General features: G+C 42.3%; 2 protein-coding genes across 3 annotated transcripts in view; both read right to left on the bottom strand.

The window, feature by feature from the left end:
- Positions 1 to 386: 386 nt before the first annotated feature.
- angel2 (angel homolog 2 (Drosophila)) lies at positions 387 to 10,208 on the bottom strand. Of its 2 annotated transcripts, none has more exons than XM_072362351.1 (9): positions 9,998 to 10,208; positions 7,227 to 8,101; positions 6,617 to 6,828; positions 6,090 to 6,159; positions 5,380 to 5,810; positions 5,162 to 5,297; positions 4,950 to 5,013; positions 4,153 to 4,283; positions 387 to 1,615 (listed from the first exon to the last, which is right to left on the bottom strand). In XM_072362351.1, exons 2-9 carry the CDS (start codon positions 8,092 to 8,094, stop codon positions 1,461 to 1,463), a joined length of 2,067 nt encoding a protein of 688 aa, XP_072218452.1. In that variant the 5' UTR covers positions 8,095 to 8,101; positions 9,998 to 10,208; the 3' UTR covers positions 387 to 1,460. The 2 variants fall into 2 exon arrangements, with proteins under 2 accessions (XP_072218452.1, XP_072218451.1); XM_072362350.1 differs by lacking the exon at positions 9,998 to 10,208 and adding an exon at positions 9,122 to 9,230.
- Positions 10,209 to 14,384: 4,176 nt separating this feature from the next.
- galnt14 (UDP-N-acetyl-alpha-D-galactosamine:polypeptide N-acetylgalactosaminyltransferase 14 (GalNAc-T14)) overlaps positions 14,385 to 21,982 on the bottom strand; it is a 167,650-nt gene continuing 160,052 nt past the window's right edge. The window contains exons 14-15 of the mRNA XM_072362493.1: positions 21,378 to 21,497; positions 14,385 to 14,920 (exon numbers count right to left, since the gene is read on the bottom strand). Coding sequence (XP_072218594.1) covers positions 14,762 to 14,920; positions 21,378 to 21,497 — 279 coding nt within the window. The 3' untranslated portion in view covers positions 14,385 to 14,761. The remainder of the gene's footprint in view (positions 14,921 to 21,377; positions 21,498 to 21,982) is intronic.

Consider the following 21,982-nt stretch of genomic DNA (forward strand, 5'->3'; position numbering starts at 1 on the left):
TACTGCAGCTCACTGCTGCTGAAGCTGCTGGATCAGGGGTTCACTTAGTTTTCCACACAGTGCTTCTGTGCTCTGTCTCAGTTTTTGTTCAGTAAATAATGACTCAGTGTAACATGTCGTGTGTTTTTCATCTGAGGTTGTTTTTACTTCATTTTGGGACAGAAAAAAAGAATCATTTCTTATGCAGTGATAGAAGACGAAGTGAAGCAGCTGCAGTCAGATACAAAGTCCTGAAACTGGAGGTGAGAAACAAGCCAAACCTTCCATCAAGCTGCAGATGTGTGAGTTTAAAAGAAGGATAAAGGTAATTCCTCAGAGCAGAAGTCTCAGGTGACATCATTAAACAAACCGCAGCCACGTCTAAAATAAAAATTATTTATTTACAAACCGTAAACAGCCAAAAATACCTCCAGTCTTTCTTTTTTGTGACCATCAACAAAATTCCTCACTGATGAAGGTGAATCATGAATCGTTTAATACAGTTTAATCTTCAGAGTACAAAATAAAATCTTTCTCCAGTTGCATACAGCAGGTTTGGGAAATGTAAGGAACCACAAGTCATCTTTTTCATGATAAAACTAAAGCAGATGTGATGAGAATTTAACACTGTTCAGAGCTTACAGGGATTCAGGGAGGTTTGGCATCACAAACAGGTTTTTTTAGGGCTTTTAAAAGATAAAACCAACTGTATTTAAACTGTAGTTTCATTTTATCAGAGCAAAGTCACCGCTTTACAGCAGTGTCAAAGCTCAGGTTAAAAATAAGACTGACATAAAAATTTAACCCTTAAAAGATTCAAACCCCGCAACAATAAATTAAATTTTCACATCACGTAGAATCTGAAAGATTCTGTGATGTTTAAGGAGCAAACCAGCCAGAACAGGCGTGCTGCCAGTGCTTATTCATCAAAAAATATCCTCTGAGGAGTTCGACTTAAATCTTTATGTTTGGTGCCATCCGGCCTCCTTCAGAATGAGCCAAACTCTGGATCCAGAAACCCGTTAATTACGTCTGTATTTATGGGGTGAGCAGCATTTCTTCCCATTTTCTGAGTGTTTTTAGTAAACTGAAAATAGCCCAAAAGGGCTGTGTGCACGAGCAGATTATTGAGTCCAAAGCCTGAGCAGAGCCCCACATGACAGGTCCTACCATCACCTGCAGGAGACTGAAAAGTCCTTTCAGCCCGAGCGACTGAAGAAGCCGACGTCGTATCATCCTTAAAAGTAGCAGCAGGAGAAGAAGAAAAGTCAACTCTATCATTCGTTTCCTGCTGTGAGGCTCTGATCTTGTTTCGATTCATTACCAGAACTCATCTGACATCTTTGCGAAGGTTCATGTGTTTTTGTAAAACTGGCTACATCTCTTTAACATTTCCATCTGTTCCCACTCAAGCTGCCACAGAAGCTCCTCTGATTGGCTGCCCTACGCTGACATGGCGAGCCCGGGTCAGCACGCCCGGGTCAGCGACGGAGGCGGAAGCTCGCGAGGAGAGGAAGATGGTCTGACGAGTGGTGCTGATTGGGCAGGCCGTTGACTTCCTCCAGCTCTGATCTGCCAACTAATGACAGCCTGCCCAGCAGCTGGAGGCCCCGCCCACCAGGAGGTGGCGTGGAATCTTTTGGAGAGAACAGAAGGAAACAGAAGCTGTGACTGATTACAGAGATCAGACGGGTCTCTTCACTCCAACAAGTTTCACACCTGAACATGATCAAAATATTTAACTGCCATGTAAATCCAGAAGGCCTAAAATGGCCTAAAACCATTCATGACTGAATTCTTTTCAGTTTGCAGTTCTTTGCAGCATGAAAGAAGAATATTACAGACGATATAAGCTGGACCCAGATAAGAAGCAGAAAGTGGATGAATCACTGAATAACTTCAGGTGACAGCACTACTTTAGTTCATGTAGGAATAAAGTTTGACAAGGTGTCCAATACCAGGAAACAGGGAAGTGATCTGATGAAGCTCGTCACTGATCAAGGGAGACAGAAAGAAACATAATTTGTTGTCCTGGTAACGCCTGATGTTTGACAAACTGCTGCCATCCCATTAGACTAGACTACAGCAGTAAATAAGATGAGGCTGTTCAGCACCAAACACCTGATGTCAGCGATGGAGGCTGAGCCGACACCTTTACTTAGAACAGGCTATTTCACCGCTCTGTTCCCTTAGTAACGAGCCAGTTATCAGGAGTCAATGATCGCCCTGCAGCCAATCAGAATCGAGAATTCACCAAGACAATGTTATCATCCGCAGACAGTCCACAGTCGAGACGTAACACTGCTGATTGCTGCAGAGAAGAGGAACTTTTGTCATTTATTATGGAAAAGAAGACTTGGTTTCGCAGATGTTTGGGCGTCTGAACTCGAATACTCTGAAAGACTCCCAGAACAGTCGAACTGTAAGAAAAACGACCTTCTGTAGTCTTTTCCTAAGCAGTTAGGACAAAGGCTCGGAGAAATCTGTAAGAACCGAGGAACAGAGCAGCCCACTAATGTACAAAACTGTGACGTGAGTCAGTTTTCAGCCAAAGGAGACAACAACAGTAACAGGACAGACATCCTTAAAACGTGGCACTTGGGCCCCTGCTTGCAGCACAAGGTGACATATAAGGCTGTAGCGATACACTGATCTCACAATAGGATACGATACACAGCATTCAGCCAACGAGTCGATTCGATTTCATGTGATTCGATTCGATACAATTTAATACACATCATTTTCTGAAAGATCTTAAAGGGACAGTGAGATTTTACATGAATCGTGGCTGATTGGACGGTGGTCTGACCTTTGAACCGGAAGGACAACACCGCCAGACAAACAGACACAAACGTGTCTTCATGTTGTGAATATTACATCATCAACCTGCTTGTTTTACTTGCTAAATACCATAAACACAAATCCAAATTCTCCAATCACAAACCATCTTTTTTCATTTTTGAGAAGCTCAAACAATAAATTACAACAATCCTACATTCTATACAGAAAGTACAACAGAAAAGCCATCAAAACCACTGAGATATACACTTTATATTTTTATGAACTAAGTTTTTTTTTATGTGACCCCCCCAGGCATTGTTTTGTATTATGTTAATTTTCTGTGTTTTCACTAATTGTAACGTCTGACTTTTCAATAAAGTTTGCAAAAAAAAATAAATAAATCAATAGTCACGGCTGAAAAATTGATACTTTATCGGGAAACAAAATATCGATATATATATCGCGGCATCGATAAAATCGCTCAGTGACACACCATCTTCTCTCATACAGTAATAACATGCCTCCTGGGTTATTGATGCACTTTCTGTACAAATATAGGTTTGCATGGTAGCTGGAAGCCGCAGGAGAGATCTAAAATAAGACAATAAAATAATTCCCCCGGAAGTGAGAGAGAGTCGAGTCGAGTGGCTCACTGCACCCATCGGATCCAGCTGTGAACTCAGTTTAAAATGGCCGTGTTGAACTCTACATACTGTGGTACTTTGACCAAATCATGTCAGACATTCCAGTGAGACCTCAGAAAAGAACGGTGATCCTTCAAAGCTTCACAGCCTTAGAAATCCCAGCTTTAACTGTCTGTAATCAGATATCATTGACTTTTCTGTCAGAATGTAGTTTTTACCCAGACGAGTCAAACGGAGGGCAGACGTAACACTGCTGCAAGCAACTTTGAACTCTTTAACGTCTTTTAATAAACTTGTAAATAAAGACAGAAAAAGGGAGAAAGATGGTTAAAGAAAAGAGGAAACCGAGGAGATGCTGCAGCTCAACACTTTTAATTTACAAGACTGAAAACTGGCGTTTAACCCCCAATATGAACCTCTGAGAAGGAGATGCGTGCTGCCTTTGAGGACTGATAATAACCTCCGTAAATCTCAAAACCCAGCACACAGACGACAGACGTCTTTGACACCAAAAAAACAACAATATAAATCGATGTAAAAATTATTTCTGTGTGTGATTCAATAAAAGAAAAATAAAATAAAATCAATAAAACGATATCTGAGTCGTCCCTTTGTCTTTTTTAATCAAACTCGCTTTAAATCAGAGGCACAAAAAAAGCATAGATGAGACATAATAGAGATATAATAAATACGTAAGGAAACAAGCTGAGAAAAGCATTTCAGTGTGTGTGTGTGTGTGTGTCGGTACCGGGGCTGTACAGGATGTAATCCACCGTCAGGGCCGTGCGTGAGTGACACGTGGTGATCTCAGGCCTGCCGTCGGGTACCAGGTGGTGCTCATAGGACGACTGCAGCTGCAGGCGGTGCTCGATCTTCGTGCTGCACAAACACACACGGTCCGACAGTTAGATGTGTGCGATTTATTTCACTGAATTAAAGCCCACTGAAGTGGCACCGCTGGCAGAGTCTGACGCAGCACAATCAGCTGATACAGAACAGTTTTAGGAGTCTTTGTTTTAACTGGACATTCAACTGTGAAAAATACAGACCAACCATAAATGACTTTGATATCGTCTCCAAAACTTCTGTCACTTTGCTCAAAACTCAAGACGACAGGTCGTAAACCTCTCATCGGGGTCGTGCTGTATTTGCACTTTTAGAAAGGAAAAGCTAATAAAAACAGACACACAACAATGTCTTTTTAGATCTGAAAATCAGAGGCAAGCTTCTCTTTCATTTATCACATTTCCAGCTGAATGTGCCTCATTTTCCTCAAAGGGTTTACAAACTGCTAGCTGTAGGTGTTCTTCCTGCCCAGTGAACCACTTCCAGACCTAAATGTGTCAGCAGCTGCATCTTTATGCACTTTTTCTCACCTCAGTAAATAAATAAATGTGGGGGGGGAAACATTCCTGGTGGAGCCAGTTAAACTGAATATTCAAGAAGCGAAGACACCAATTTCACCCTTTTTAACCTGAAAATCTGACTCAACTGAGCAGTGATTGTTTTCAAAGCATCTCGTGGAGAAGGAGAGCGAGAGGTCACCTGTAAACATCCGCTCTGGTGCTGAGATCCTCCACAGTCAGATTAGAGATGGCTCCTTCAACAGCTGACAGACACACGGTGGTTAGTTCACCGATCAATACAGCCATCACAAACAGAAGGATGAAATGACTGATCTGTCATAATAACACTGAAATATCTCATTCCGTTATGGCACAAACAGAAACCATGGTCACGCTGCAGGTGGGGCTCACCTGTGGGGCTGGTGGGGGGGGGCTCAGACCTGGGTTTGCTCTCATACTGACACTGATGATTTATTCCCAATCTGTGAGACCAGAGCGGCGGTGTGAGGAAGCGCTGACTCCTGGGACTGCTTTCCTGACCCGACACCTGCACAGATACAGAGAGATCAGCCTGTGAGACGGAGCATGAAGCAGAAAACGGCTACTGAATGAGCAGCTGTGCGTCTCACCATGCTGATGTGCAGGCCTCCGTACTCCAGGCAGCCTGTGGTCAGAAAGCTGTACAGAGGACTCTGGGGTGACGAGTTAAAGTCCCCACAGAGCACAACCGGGCTTTTTGAGCCGTCAGGGAGGCGGGAGAGCCGGTTTATCTCAGCCAGCAGGATGGCCAGCTGCGCCAGTTTGATGTCGCCCCGGCGAGGGTTGTAGAGGAGGTGGGTGTTGGCGAAGCAGACAAACGAGGAGGGATCCGACTGGCTGACGCCGTTGTTGGGCTGCAGCAGAACAACCAAACCCACGTTGTCCCGGTCGAGGAGGGAGTCACCACGGCGGAAGAACTCGACAGGATGGGAGGAGAGGAGGGAGAAGCGGGAGGTTTTGAAGGTAAGGGCACAACCGTCTGGTTTCCCTCCTGTCCGCTTCTTAAACTCACACTGGTACCCTGTCACACACACGCACACAAACACACACACAAAGAATAGGAATTACAAGTTCACAGGGTGTAGTTTGTGTGGTGGCTCCACCTGAACACCTTTGACCGCCACCTTTTTACTGAAAATCCAACCCTGATGTTAAAAGATGGAGAATGAAAGAAGAAGCGAGCTTCTTAAACCGTCCCTGAAATGCATCAAGCCCTCCGTCTGTCTGAAGCCAGGACCAACTAAACCCCCACAAGGACAGTCAAACACACACAGAAAGAGACACAAACGAGACTCCGTACCTAGTGCCTGTAGAGCAGGTTTAATCTGGTTCTCATAGTGGTCCTCCTGCACTTCCTGAAGACACACGATCTGGAAAAGAGGAGTTTTGTTAATTTGTGTTAAAATTTTCCAAAACTAAGAGTTTTTTTCTGTTTTTTCCTTCTGATATGTCCCCGTTAAAGCTGGAGGATGCAGTGTATCTCCAGCTCTGTGTTAACAGTTTACTTTATGTTTCACTGGAACAATGTCCTGCTGGAACAAGGTTGGTCCAGATTAGAACCAACAGCCCACACTGGGTCAAAACATCAGTATCCCAGTGACTGACAGTCTGAAATCCAGAGGGATTAAAGACTTTGGATCACTGTGCCCGTATCTGAAGAGTGCACACCTTTTTTAATGATAGAAGGAGGTCTCTTCTGACAGCAGAGTGACAGGAATCTGCAGTTTTAAATCCCAAACACAGCTGAACATGCATCCTCTTTTGTTTCACTGACGTTTTCACCCAGTGCCAACATCAGAGGAGGTCCTAAACCTTTATCCCACTCACATCAGCGTTGTGCTGCTGGATCTCAGCCAGCAGGTTGGGCAGCCGGTAGTCCCAGGACAGGATGCCGGGGTCACAGTGCCGGTACAGATAGGCGTTGTCATGCAGCAGCTCCTGAGACAGGATGTTGTAGGACATCACTGAGAAGTCGAACGCAGTGCTGACATCTGGTGGCTCGGCTTCAGTTCTGCACAACTCCCACTGTCTCCAAAGAGCTGAGGAAAGAACGTGGAAGAAAAATACCTTTTTAGAAATAACCCAAAGTGTCTGTCAAAATGACTGAGTGAGTTATGACTTTAACATCTTTTTAAAATCCTTCCTGTCAGGTTTCAGCACACACAGATTGGGAATTAGACTGTGGGTCACTTGGATTAGCCTCGAGCCACATTGACTGGTAACAAACTGGTCATGAGTCAAAGCTTTAGCATCCTGTGAGCTTGTTTCAGGTGGTTTCATTTAGCAGAGATTTGCTTGAGAGAGTTTAATCTTCACAGAGAAGATTTAGTTCTGCAGATTTGCATTTCTGCCTCCAGAGAACATCATTTAAAATGATTCGAGGCCAGTGGAAAGACGCTCTTTTTAAAACTGTAAAGTGAGACATGAGTCCACTCACATTTGCCAGGCAGTGCTGTCGCAGGTGGAGGAGTTTGTCTGCTTGCTCCGACCGACTGCCACGGGTTTGCAGGGTGAGACGTGCTGGGAGACTGGGAAGGAAACCCCGTCCACCTCCCTCCATCCTCTGGTTGTTCTGCTTGCCCTGCTGTGTTCCCACGGAGCCCCCCCTGCGCTTCAGCTCCCCTCCCTTTGAACCAGGCATTGGGTTTATGCGCTGAAACTCGGTCCGTCTCAGGTCTGCATTTGGGGATCTGAGTGTTGGAGCCTGCAGGTTGCGAGGGTTGTTTTGGAGTTCCATCTCTGCTGTCTTTTCTCTGCCTGTCGTTAGTTCCAGTTTTAGTCCTTTCTACACGTTTGTCTCTGCTATTTTCTCTGCTGACGTCTCGACTTCCATCCTTGAAGTGGTCACTTGGTCGAAGGCTGCCGTCCGTTCTGAAATCCTGATGATGGTGTTTCCACTTGGACTGTCCATCCCTGACTTTGCCTCCTGTTTCATTTGGTTCTCCTCCTCGGTGGGACTGCTTTTCATCTCCACTTTTCTTACGTTTGTTCGGGGGTTCTCTGTCACGATGCTCCATCATGCAGCCTGTGGAGGAGTGGAATGAACACCAACTACCACCGCTGATGTTAGAAAACCTTATGTTCCGAGGGTGTGAAGCGAAGATCTGATGGCCTGGTCGGTGGTAGTGGGGGGGTCGAGGAGGCCAGGGTGGAAATCCCTGAACAGACAAACATGGATGAGGGGAGGGGACTAATTGGGGGCGGAAGGAGGAGGCAGTGTTGCTCCTGAAGCCGGCCTGGCGGAAAGCAGGATGGCCTCGGGAACAGAAGGAGGAACCGAGGGAGTTCAGCCGGTGAAAGAACATGGAGCGGCTGGAGGAAGAGATTAAAAGGTTTACGATAAAGATCAACATGTAAAACATAAAGAGACTTCTTGAAAAACATAAAAAACATTAAACATAATCTGGTTGAAGTTTCTAGCTTTTGAGAATTTGATGATTTTATTTCTCCTTTAAAATGCAAGAGCATTGACAGAGAAAAAAACTCCGTAAATTTTGGTGCCGATAACTTTTATTAAAGCAGCTCTCTTATCACTTTGGATAAGAGGATCTGAGAGATGCATCTGGACCTTCAGCTGATCCATCTACTGTTGGCCCAAGCCTCATTAGAAATGGTCTCCATGGAAGGGTGGCTGTCAAGAAGCCATTCTTAAGGAAGGGAAACAGGGAGAAAAGGCTGAGCTATGCCAAATGACACAAGAAGTGGACTGAAAATCAGTGGCAACAGGTCTTATGGAGGGATGAATCCTCCCCAGAGCCTGGACCTCAGCAGTATTGAAGCAGCGTTTAGTGGGGTGGCTCAAGACTTTTGCACGGTGGTACTTTAGTACTGTATATGCAAACATGTTGGAAAACAACTCATGATTTATCCCCCATGACTCGTTAATCTGTGAATGATCTTACAAACTGCCAAAAGTCTTAATCAATCTATAAAAATGTAATTTAAAGTTCCCCGAGCCTAAAGTTTTATAATAAAAAAATGCTTTTGGCGTTTGTGGCCAATCATCCAAAACCTCTCAGATATTCACTTCACATCAAGTAGTTAAAAGGAGGCAAAATTTAATGTTACATACAAAAAATTAACCGAGTCGTCAAATTAAACTTTCGCGTTGGATTACTTACAGGGAGGAAATTATTTATTTGTATAACAGCTTTTCGGAGAAATCTTTTTGTTTGAATATGCAAATGAGAGCATTAAATACAGAATATTTAAGGGGCTTAACGTTAACGACAGAGTTCAACTCTGGTTTTTCACGGTTTTGAAGTAACATCGAGCACGAACATTAACGTTTCGGTGTAAACGACCTCGAGCAGCTAGCTCACATTGACTTACTTCTCTTCACGGCTGGAAGACACATCTTGTATGTTTCGACTTGGATGCATATGTATGTAATATGAGTGATTAAGTTTTTTTTCAAATCAAAATCCAAAACAAACCACATTCAGTGTCTCCAGAATAGAACGTATATGTGACGTAGAAAGTAAGCGCCGAATCCGGTGGTACGTTTAATAATCGACGGTTTTCTATCTATTTACGTAAAAATCAATCTATTGCTTTAATTTCAGTCTGATAATTACAATCATTCTGCGGTATAATCCTAATAAATTAACTAAGATTAATCGCAATTTACGACCAGTGAAAGAGTAATTTACCACCGCCATAATATGTTAAACCCTACGTTTACAGAATGTCACGTAGATATTTGAGAATCTGACAATATCTTTTTTCCAAAGTCCCATCTTATATTCAGTAGTTTTAAAAAGTAAAAAAAAACGGATAAAAAACACTTTAAAAGACACCTCACCGTTAAAATTATGATCCTCTGATTGCGCTTAAACATTAAAATTATCATTTCCGAGGGTTCCCAAAGTTATCAGCCGGTCTCGCGTTTTCCTCTTCTTCTTGTAACGGGAATTGTAGTTTTCTATTCTGTTGCCTAGTAGGAATTAGTAGCTAACATCAAAATAAGAACTACAACGTTTTGGTGTGGCAAAGAAATAGGCCCGACTGAAAACCCAGCTGGCCTGGATAAATTCATACATTTATCCTGAGTGCGTCGACTCTAAATGTCAAGAGTTATAATTCAATCAGAGGTAAATACTGGACAAACTTAGTAATATGCCAGTTTTTTTCAGGCATTAGAAACGTGCTAATTTCGTTATCATTTGTAAAGAGATAATGGAAGCTCGAAAAGGTCATTGTACTTACCTAAAAGCGAGTCTCCTCTGGAAAACGGCTGTGTCGTAAAAAAAATATTCGTAAAGCCAAACTGTCAGCTTTTACCGTGTGACATTTTCTGCTATTCGGCGTCGTTAAAGTCTTGACTGAAGCTGTCAGAGGGGATTATGGTTTCGCTGAGCGGCTGAAGAGGACGAGGAGAAAAGAGAGGTTTGGGTACGTAATGTACTCTGTGCGCCTCTGAGTGCGTGTGAACACACTCCGCCTCGCATCACTCAATTGTGCTCGAACTTGTGTGAAAGCCGCAACAAAACCAACGCGTATTACCGAGTTCAGAGTTCCCACTGATATGGCTTAGTGATAACAAATAAATACCTGTGGAAATAAAGGTAAGGTTTAGGGTTCGCTTAAGAGGTAATTACTCTGGATAACGATCATTTGAAGATTGGCCGCATATTTAGCTTGTGCCCTAAAACCTTCTCAACAACCATTAAAGCACAAAACAGATCCAGTATCAGTGTTTTGGATAAAAATTTGTGCTGTGAGTAAATCCTAATGAAACCACACAGGTGCAATATAAAGTACATCTGTTCCAAAGAATCAAAAGTTTAAAAGCAAAGGAAATATTGCCAAAATGTAAAATAATTAAATACATATGCAAACAACACTACCCCCCCCCCCTCCAAATCCCCCATTCATGTTTGAAACCATCACCCTTTAAATACCAGAGTGCTTAGTAAAATAAAAATAAAAAAGACAAAACAGCCAAGATAAAAAGACTATTGAGGAAGCTTGTTCCCAGCATTGTAAGGCAGACTCTGCTAAGCATTCAACTTCCTCCACATTCCTGATTTTTTTTTTAAAATCATTACCAGAAATATTAGCAAGAAATTCTTCGGTTACTTTTACACCTTCTCAAACATTAAATGTAACTTGAAGATTTAAGATATTAGGTGAATTAGTGATTCTAAACTGAGCCCAGGAGTGAGTTTGAATGTGCAGTTTTTGTCTCAGTCGGTCACTCTATTGGCAGCAGGAATGCATATATCGGCATGTTTTTTTGTTTCTGTTGGCCTTGTGAGGGACTGGCAACCCATCCAGGGTGTAGCCTGCCTCTCGCCCAATAGCACGCAGTGAGAAGAATTCATAGTTTTAATCTAAGACAACATACTGCTCCCTTAATCCCTGAATTGTATGGCTGAAAGCTCACTGTGGGGAATTGTTCATCAGAACAGATAGGATGTGCAGTGGAGTATAGTAATGATGGCATCCATCCATTTTCCATAGCCGCTTAAACCAACTCGGGGGGTGGGGGAGGCTGGAGCCTATCCCAGCTGACATTGTTCGAGAGGCGGGGTACACCCTGGACATGTTGCCGGTCCACACAGAGAAAAACTACCATGCACGCTCACACTCACTCCTCCGGTCGATTTAGACTCACCAGTTAACCCAACATGCATGTTTTTTGATGGTGGGAGAAAGCCGGAGTCCCTGGAGAGAACCCACACATACAGGGGGAGAACAGAACGGCCCCAGCTGGGACTTGAACCAGAATCAGCTGTAGGTCAGATCACAAGGCCTCCGTCAGGCCACAAAGCACCAGACCCTTACGGCGAGTCTTACAGGTCGTGGGTCCACAGGAGGGTCGTCCCAGGTAGCCCCTTCGGTCTGTACCCAGCTGGACCCCAAAGTGGACGGTCTGACCACCAGGCGCTTGTTCCACGAGCCTCTCCCCGAGGCCCGGCTCCACGGTGAGGCCCGGCTCCACGGTGAGGCCGCAGACTCCCTAACCTGGACGATGTAACTGGGCTCCAGGAATCTGACAGATCTTTTTATGTTCTCATGAACATGTCTGTACAGTGTGAAATCCTGCAACTGGCCTTAATAATGATGCATTTTTGTGTTTTTGGGGGGGAAATGTGTTAGTTCTGGGATAATAAAAATGACTTTGAACCACAAACACCCACATAGTAATGACCGCTGTCAGTGTGGTTTCATATTCCTGTAAAACAAATAGTTTTTATGAAGTTGATAGCATAGTGTGTGTGTGTGTGTGTGTGTGTGTGTGTGTGTGTGCGCACAGATGGAAACTCTCTAAATAAAACAAAAACAGCCATTATAAAATGTTTATTGTCCAATCAGACAAACTATCAAAATGACACAGATAACGCAACACACACTGAAGTGGCACACAGAAAGCATCTCTGCTACTCGGTGGAGGAACTCCAGAGAAGATTTCAGCATCAGTAGGTTGGTGGTAACTTTACTTGTATTCAGAACATGGTGGAACATGAAATGGAAAAGCAAAGAATGTCACATGACACGAGGGCCATGTGGGACCCTGTGTTCTGTTAATATGCTCAAATTAAAAACCATCTCAACAAAAGATCTGCTTACATCTGAGTCTAGAATAGCACAAGAGAGGAGAAGTCTTAGTGGAAATTAACCCCAAAAATAGTAAACTGTGTTTCTAAATCCATGAAACGGCTGCAGCAGCTGCTTCCTGTAAGCAGCACAAACACCGAAGAAGTCCGATTGGCCACCAGAAGAGCGAATATGACGTGCTGCATTCATGCTGATCAGTTTTTTACACATTTCTTCTCATGTACAGTTTGTCCGCAGCCTTTTTAACTCCATATTTCTGCTGCTTCTTTAGCTAAAAAAAAACATCCCGTCAGCCTTTGTATCTGTTCTCGGCCAGCTCTGAAATCCAGGTATCGTGAGCCCTCTCTGGGCTTCCTTCTTTGGTCTTGCACTTACTGAGAAACTTTACCGAAAGTAAGAAAAGTAAACGTTCATTTTGAATTTGATTCCAGAATCACATTTCCAGAAAAAAAGGGGACATTTTCTACAATGCAACAAACACAAAATGTGTAGTTTGTTTTTCTTTTTTAAACTTTATCCAACAGACACAAATCTGAAGAGAAAATGGACTGAAATCTAGAATCTAACGCAGAGTTCCATCAGCTTCTTTTTAATGATCATCTTTGGGAACTGAGGACACTAATTGTTGCAGCTTTTCAGAGGAATCTGACAGTTTCAGGTTAAAAGCGGCTCCTCCTGAGCCCATTTGGCTGTATTGATCATCGTGGCCTTTAGATAATGAGACTCCCTGAATCCTTTCACAACGTTCTGCCCTGTGGAAGCTTTACAATCCAACATTCAGAAATACTTTTATGGAAGTTACGGATGATTCTCTGCAACAGACGAAGCTTAAGGTCGATGCTCCTTTTCTACCAAATCCTGACGCCCTCACATGTCAGCTGTCCCTCTGAAGCTGTAACTTCTTCTGTACATACGTCTGTTTTACTTCGTCTCTCCAACTTTCTTTTGCCGTGTTGCGGGCATCAAATTTTTGATTTGTTAATATTCTCTAAACATTAAGCTGACCAGTGAAGACAATTTTGATTAGTTTTTGTTGCATTTTAGAAGACTCCAGCTGTTCTGGAAATAAGGGAAGTAGTTATGTGATGCCAAATAAAAACACTGGAACATTTCACAACTAATTATGTGAACACGTCAGAAACAGCATCTCAGATGAGTTTTGCAGATGTGCAGACCGAGAGAAATGCTGCTGTTGTGTCTGGGCTGATGAATCAACATCTGGGTGCCGTGCACTCGCTAACCACTCAGCTCTCATCATTATTATTAGTATTGCATGTGGGTGTTAGTGCACATGGCATCAGTAACTTCTGTAAAAGAACCATTAATGTTGAATTACACATACGGGTTTTGAAGAAAGATTCTTTCATCCAGATGTTTTTTTCTTTTCTTCTTAGGATTCTGCTCATTTCAGTAAGCCAGACCACATTCTGCATGTATTACTGGCTCCATATTCAGAGTCAAGGTGCAACACCGACCTGCCTTTAGTCAACACCCACATGTGGTGCATTGCTTCTCAAAGTCAGAGCAGTTATGCTGCGTCACCAGATGTAGTTAAGGGAATGTTCTGATGTCAAAGAACCTTTGAAGGACTTAGTTCTTCATTTTAAGGATGAATCTGCCTGATCCACAGCAGGTATAAACCGAGTAAAAACAGCTGATGGGCAGTCAGATAACCTTCAGCAGCTATTTAACAGCCATGTTTTTCAGCAGTTATTTATTTCAAGATATCACTGGAATCAAATTCAAAATAAGTATCTCAGTTTTTTTTTTTACGTTTAAATAATTTGAAAATCATTGCATTTTGGTTCCCAACTTGTTAAAAAATGGGTTTGTATTGATAATCGAATGTGAATTAGGATTTTGTGCTGTTTATCAACTCGGACGGGCTCGGGTCATTCTCTTAGAACAGCCTGGATCCTATCGGGTTACTGCAGTGAAGACAGTGCCAGGGTTCGGATTGTGCTTGGTTTTAATGTTCTGATTCCTGAACAGCTTCAGCAGATTACAGGACACACACTGTGTGATTTCTGGGTTTTTCCTCCTCCAGCAAAGTTTCCGTCCAACAGACAGGTCGGGGTTTTAAGGTGCACTTGGTTTTCACTCCACCAAACTTAACAGCCAACACATCTTTCATGCATCTATCCTGCAGCAGTTTTTCAATCCAGCTCGACTCTTTCAATCATCAGGATTTTATACCTGACAAACTGCTGAATTTCTCCTCCGTCGTTACGCTAAAGAGAGACCAAAGCGTTTAGCAGACTTCAGCACCTTCCTGTTGAAACGCAGTTTGAAGACGCAGCGCTGTCACGTGACTCATACATGTTCAGTCTGTGCGAGCGGTCTCTGTCCAGCTCTGAGGCGGAGAGTGGGTGTGCCAGAGCAGGTGTGAGGTGGAGAAACATCACAGGGTCAGGAGAAGGGGACCTCCCATCTCTGTGTGTATGCACTCAGTTCACAGGGGCTGATGACCAACATTCGGGAGGAGTCCATCCCATCCAGAGCCATCTCTGAGTCCAGGCAGAACCGAGAGACGAGATGCTCCAGGTGAGTCCCCGACTTCTGCCACCGCTGCAGTGAAAAGCAGAAAAAAAAATATGGTTCGAAGGACAATTTTTAAAAATATCAATGACTTCATGCAATTACATTTTTTTCTTCTTGTAATTTATACACACTCTGCTCAATTTAGCAAGCATTCAACCAACCAGGAGCCTTTTACTCTCAGTCTATTCATTCTCATTGCTGAATAGAGGATTTCATGAAACCTGCAGCCAAACAAGACATCTTGGGAAAGGTCTTTGGTCGAGCTCGGTACTGCAAGCGTATGTCTGTATGACTGAGCAGCAAACCTGCATCTGACAGTGACAGAGCTGTTGTCCCACTCTTTACATGAAGAGAAAGAGCAAAATGTCTCAGGGCCACAAACTCAAGGAAAAATCCTCAGAGAGTGTGAAATATACAGAACATACAGCTTGGTATGCCACACTGGTTCAAAAACGGTGCACACACACATAAACACACACAGAAAATGACAGAAAATACATATAAAAGAGTTTTTATACTGTGGATCAGGGGGTTTGGCAGAGAATGATGTCTGAAGTAGAACCAAACATGATTTTTTGTAATCAAAACAAACTTTAAGCTGATGCCCAACGATCTCTGAAGCTGTCTGAAGAGTCTTCACTGCCAATCAGCAGGTTTATCATCATTAGAAATAAAATACATGTAAACATGTTATTTCAGTCAGTTAGTTCCGTTAATTTGACAAAATTCAGCGTTGCTGAACTAAAAGAAAACTCAAAAAACACCAGCAGAGGTCATGACTCTTTGTTTAAAGAGACAAGCTCCTAAGAAGAGATGATATGTGGCCAACACCAAAAAAGATGGATGGAAACTGCTCCACCTTCAGAAAAGGGTTCCAGGTCAGCAGAGGGTGGAGCTTTGTTGTTTACAGTGCGCGCTTTCTGTGCTGTAAGGCTTGATCTTCAGGGACTGTAATTGGATCTAAGGATTTAATGCATCTAAGCATTCAGACATATGAAGATTTTCCTTCGTATAAACACTGAATCTCTCAGAAACGTGTGAAACAGGCCATAATAATAATGTAATATGTGCTGAGCTTTGAACTAACATTTAATGATCAAGTGATTTACATATTTTTTATTCAAGTAAATTGTGGGACCTGTGTTAGTTACTCACATTAGTCACACACACACACACCACTGATCAAGTCACCAAACTTTGATTATTAACATACTCAACTTTACCAACTGTACCACATTTTAGATCTACAGAGCCACAGCCAATATACACATTAAGTATACCGACTAATAGTAGTAATAGCAATAATAATTAGAATCAGTAATAGTAGTGATAAAAGACTGCTTTAAAATGATAAAGGATCACTTGTGATTCTCCTGAGTGACCACTAGATGGAGCCCTCTTTTAGCTCTTTCCTTGATCCAGCAGTTTTTTGACCAAACAGATGGTTTCTGAAAGTGTGTGTGTGTGTATGTGTGGTATTCCTAGGTATTAATCATGTTGTGGGGACATGCATCTGTTTATAGGGGATGTGTCCTCATTAGGGCAAGAAGCAGAGTCCCCATACTGTAAATCATGAAATGAAAGTTAGGCTTTTTTAAGGTTAGTGTGTGGACAGGGGCTTGGTAAGTCTCCAGGAAATTAATATAAGTCAGTGTAATGTCGGCTGTAGGCATGAATAGATGACGTGGATGTGTTTTTTTTGTGTGTGTGTGCATTATTTATAGCTGGATTCTTCAGCTGGAAAACAAAGCAGCAGATATAATCAGACCTGAAAAGAGGCTTTTATCTGGCAGTGGGTCTAAAACCCAATCAGACACAAGAGCAAACTGACAGATGAAGAAAAAGGATGCACGTGGATTTCTGTGTTTGTCTGCCAGCTGCATGCGTGGAGCCTCTGGGCCATATCTCTGTCTTATATTGTTGTCTCATGAGGCCTTATGACAAAAAACATGTAGGCTTTGTTCCGTAAAATCACATTGTGGGTCTGCTGCGGCATTGTCGGGATGACACGCTCGTCACAGTGCAGCGACAGCCCGCAAAGCTTTTTAATTGGAAAAGAAGAGAGAGGGATAATTAAAAGTAAATCAATTAGTATTCACCTCATTAAGACTGCTGCAGGACTGCTGACATCGGAAATGAGAGTTAACACGTAGCATCGCTCCCTCTTTAAAGAACTGTACATGCATAAAAGATCGTCCTCCTCAGGACCATTAGAGCATAAGAGCATATCCCATCATGCTCTGGGATCAGGCCCAGGTTATCGCAGGGTGAGCAGAGTCCTGAAACCCCTTCCTTTGAGGAATTTGGGGGTATAAAAATACTACTTCTTGGATTTCCTGCTCGAGAGGAATTCTCTGAGCCTTGAATTTTATTTTATCTTTTAAAAGACTCTTTTTATTCAGAGCTGCAAACAACAGGCCGATATAAAAGTTAGAATATTAACTCGGTACAAAAGTTTGAGCCATGAATATACAGCATTTTAGAATGCTGTCATGAACGGTCCGTTCATCAGGTAGTCTCCACAAAATGTGTCATAAAGAGAAACATTACTTGTCTAATTATTAGACTTAAACATGGTGTGTTTTTTTTAGCACATCTTTTAGTTACCAATTAAAATAATCCAGCCCTCATGTCATTACATTTTACATTTAGAGAATTTCCTGAAATCCTTTGAAATGGTTTCCAGCAATAGTTCTCCAGGCTCTGAAGGTCTTTCAAAGTTTTTCTTTGGCTGCTTTTTCATTCATTTTTAATTCAGTCCTTGTACCTCACCATGTTCAGAGAAATGTGCTTTTCTTGTATTTTTTGTTTTTAAAGTCCACTGACCCATGAATCATTTGAGTATAAAAAGGCCAGATAACCAGTTCTAAACTGTTTGCATTTAGTGAAAAGTTCTGCAGCAACAAGGTGATTCCCAAAGAGCTATTAGCTGAAAACTTGGCATATCTCAGCATGGTGTGCAGTGTGTCCTTAAAACATTTGAGGAAACTGGACAAGTGGAGGACAAAAGAAGAAGTGTCAGGCCTAAAAAACTATCTACAGCAGATGAACAGGATCTGAAAGTGATACAAAATTTGATGAAAAAATCCAGCTGTGACCTGACAGGACCTGAGAGATGCATCTGGACCTTCAGCTGATCCATCTACTGTTGGCCCAAGCCTCATCAGAAATGGTCTCCATGGAAGGGTGGCTGTCAAGAAGCCGTTCTTAAGGAAGGGAAACAGGGAGAAAAGGCTGAGCTGTGCCAAATGACACAAGAAGTGGACTGAAAATCAGTGGCAACAGGTCTTATGGAGGGATGAATCCTCCCCAGAGCCCGGACCTCAACATTATTGAAGCAGTGTGGGATCATCTGACAGAGAACGGAACAAAAGGCAGCCCACATCCAAAGAAGAGCTTTGGGATGTCCTTCAAGAAGCCTGGAGAACTATTCCTGAAGACTCCTTAAAGAAATGACAGAAAGCTTGTCTCAGAGGGCACTAAATTGGGGCTCCAAAGTGAAAACAGCACAAGGACAACATTAGAAGCACCACATAAGTCAAATTTCTGTCAAATCTATCGCAACACTTCCATATTTTTTCATCTCGACTGGAATTAGAGATTAAGGATTTCATTAAAAGATTAAAAACAGACCATTTACAGAGTTTTTCCTTTTCTTTTGTAATACAGAGACAAAACAAATGATTATTCCTCAAATATTAATTCCTTTTTTACAATTATTTGTATTTCTGTAGGATAAAACGTTCATCACCACAACATTTATCATTAATGCTTTTAAGATTAAATAAATATTAATGTGTTGAGTTGCATGTTGACTGCACACATGCTGCAGTTTATGTGCAAAAGTTGGGTCTTTTTCTTTAAATATATCTTTGTTTAACTTTTTATTTAACCAGGCAAGTCATTATGAACAAATCCACATTTACAGTGACTGCCTGGCGTTGTAAATCAGAATCAGCCCCCTGCAAACGTTGGGCAACACAGAGCGGTGCATCAAATGCACAGCGGTCTGCCTCGGAGCAGATGTAGCTCAGGAGGAAGAGCAGTCGTCTGCCAGTCAGAAGGTCAGCAGGTCTACATTTCAAAGTGTCCTTGGAAAAGACCCTGAACCCCGCTTTGCTGCTAAGATCTGTGACTGAACAGGTTCATGTGGCTTGTAGCATAAAAGATTCCAGAGACAGCTTCTGATGCATCAGTTTACGGTAAGCTGTCATATTTACCTCTTACTCTCTGGTTTGTTTAGTTGTGCCTCCGCAGCTTTTTCTGTCTGTTTTTTGCATCCATCCTGTTTTTAACCATCTCTATAACTCCACTCTCCCTTTTTTCCTCGCTGTGTCTTCACCTGTCAGTTCTGGACCGTTTCTCTGGTGGATTTTTGTTATAATTAGCTATCATCGCCCTACTTCCTGCCCACACAGACACACACTCAACCAGGACATGCAACAGTGCAGACTGTGTCAGAACAAAGGTTTACAAGTCTCAGCTACATGACAGAGATGCACCTCAGTGGCAGCACACAGATGCTGGTGTTTGTGTGGTTGTTTTTAGTGTAATATCTGAGGCCTGAGCTCAATCTCCCCCAGGTATGTAACACCTGCCTGTTTGAGCTGTGTGTGTGTGTGTTGTGTACAGCTCCAAACGTCAAAACTTTAAAAAACTTACCTAAACCTATAAACAGAACTGTGAATCTTCAGGGTAATACCACTTTCCACCACCAGGGGGCGGTAGTGTTTAGTCTGCCCTGAGCTAACAGAAGAGGAAGTAGCAAGCGAACACAACTCCTGGCTAACAGAGCTTAGAGACGACAAATTATTTCTAGAAAGTGAAGAGCTTGTATGTTGTAGCTCCATCTTTTCGCAGCTGATTCCATGATGTCGGCTTGATGTGTTTTAATGATCAACTGAAAGATCTTCAGGGAATTACTTACAGCTAGCTAAAATTGCTGTAGCCCAGCCAACATGTGACAAATGTTTCAGCATAAATTTGGAATAAGATTAAAAGGCAACTGAGTCAATAAGTCGATGGGAAATTTAAAAAAAAAAAAACACTTTTAAATAGTTATGGAAACATCGACCTCATCTGGGAAATCTCTGCCCCCTTGTGGTGATAAATTTTCCAAAATCCACCTTTAACAACACCTAAAACGCAGAGTGCAGAACACTGAATGTCTCTAAATTAGAACATGTGCTGTAACAGAATAAACCACTTTCCTAATCAACAGCTTCGGTTTTCACATCTAGGAAGCTGTTCTCAGTCAACACTTGAGGAAAACAACTACTTTTCCCCCGATTCTCGCCCTTGGCTGTACCTCAAACTTTCTTTCATCTTGCTGCCACAGGGGAGCTTACGGTTGAGGTGTAAAAATATTCAGACTTCTCACTATGATGAAGCAATAAACAGGAATACAGTGTTTAGAGGCTTAAAGCCTTTTTTTATTTTAAAATTTTTCTAGTTTTCAGATCCTCCTCCTCTCCTTTCACTGTCTTCAAGTCCTTGACCTTTAAAATCTCTGTTTACTTTTCATTTTCAGTCTTAATTTCCTCTTTTTTTTTTTTTTTAAATACCAAGCATGTTTATATGACAATAGAATAAACTTGTGTTAGTCTGACCAAAACCAAACCTTTAAATTGCAAATGAACATGTTAGTCCAGGTGAAATAATTTAAAATCAACTTAAAACTGGACTAACACACCTAGATAATGAGGTTGGGACGAATCAATCCTGCTTGTACCAATCAGCAGGACTCACATGTGCCAAACATGTCAGAAATTGAAAATCAGCTCATTAAGACAACATATCAACTCTTCCAGACTGAAGCTCGGCTCTAATAAAATCCTGATTGTGGCATCCTCAGACAAAAGTGGTTCCAGGCCGTTCCAGGCTGTTCCAGGCAGTTCCATGCAGTTCCAGGCACCACCACTCATAGTTGACTCAGGATAAAAACTAAATGAAAGCATGTAAAAACATGCACGTGGTTTTTCATGTCTGATCAAATCGAGTTGATTTGTTTTAGATGAAGAGAATCCAGACGGGATTAACAAACAGATATTTCTATTGTCTTTCTTATTTCCACACTTCCTCCCCTTCTTTCTTGTCTTGCTTCATCTCCCCTCCTGCTTTCCCGCCTCCCCCCACTTGTTCTTCCTCTCCTCTCAGGTGATTTATTGGTTGTCAGGCTGTTCTCTGCTGCAGGGGCTTCTGGGACGCCGTCAAGGTGCCCAGTGGTCATGTAATGACAAGCGTGAATGTGTATGTGTGCGAGTTAAGAGTATTCAAAGATGTCTGTTGAAAAAAAGAGTCGAGTATCCACCCCTGCACTGCGTGTAGATGTGTGTGTGTACAGCAATCATCTTTAGATAAACCTATCTTTAGATTAATTAACATTTAGATGGATTTATCAGCCATATGACTCTCCTGCAGCTACACGCCACCTGTCTGCTTGAACTCTACGTGTATCTGTGTGTTAGAGTGCGTGCGCTCAGACCTGCTTGCCGTCCGCCATGTTGCAGGGTAGCAGCAGGACCTGGGAGGCAGGGAAGGTGGTGGACAGAGACAGACAGTGCTGCTGCTGACGGATCTGCTGCCCGTGAGTGTACACCCACTCCTGCAGAGAAAAAGACAGAGTTCAACCCTTTTTTTTTTATCTTTTGTGTTTATCTGGCTGGGTTTAGAGAGCTGACATCTCCCTGTGCTGCTTTGGGTTCGTGGTCATGAAGATAAAGAGATTGACTCAAAGATGTGAAGACAGGCACGAAACTAACATGTAGTTGCATTTCAAGTTTACTTTTGAAATGATGATAAAAATACACTAAACAGCTAAAAGCATGTGGACACCAGAACATTACAACTACAGCTAAACAATGTATTGTTTCAGCATGAACTGCCAGATGTGCAGTAGGACAAATTTACACATTTTGGTGGAAAAAAAAAATATATATATATCTTTGCACTATTTACTCCATCTTCTTTATAAATCTTTACACACAAAACACAACCCGGGTTTTGTTCACCAGAGAAGCAAATCTGAAGTAATCATTAGTAAAAGCAGCAAAAAAGACTGTTAGATCAACTTTTTTAAAGTAAATTACC

This window comes from Leuresthes tenuis, unplaced genomic scaffold (assembly GCF_036924035.1).
Source record: "Leuresthes tenuis unplaced genomic scaffold, fLeuTen1.0.hap1 SCAF_13, whole genome shotgun sequence".
NCBI lineage: Eukaryota > Metazoa > Chordata > Actinopteri > Atheriniformes > Atherinopsidae > Leuresthes > Leuresthes tenuis.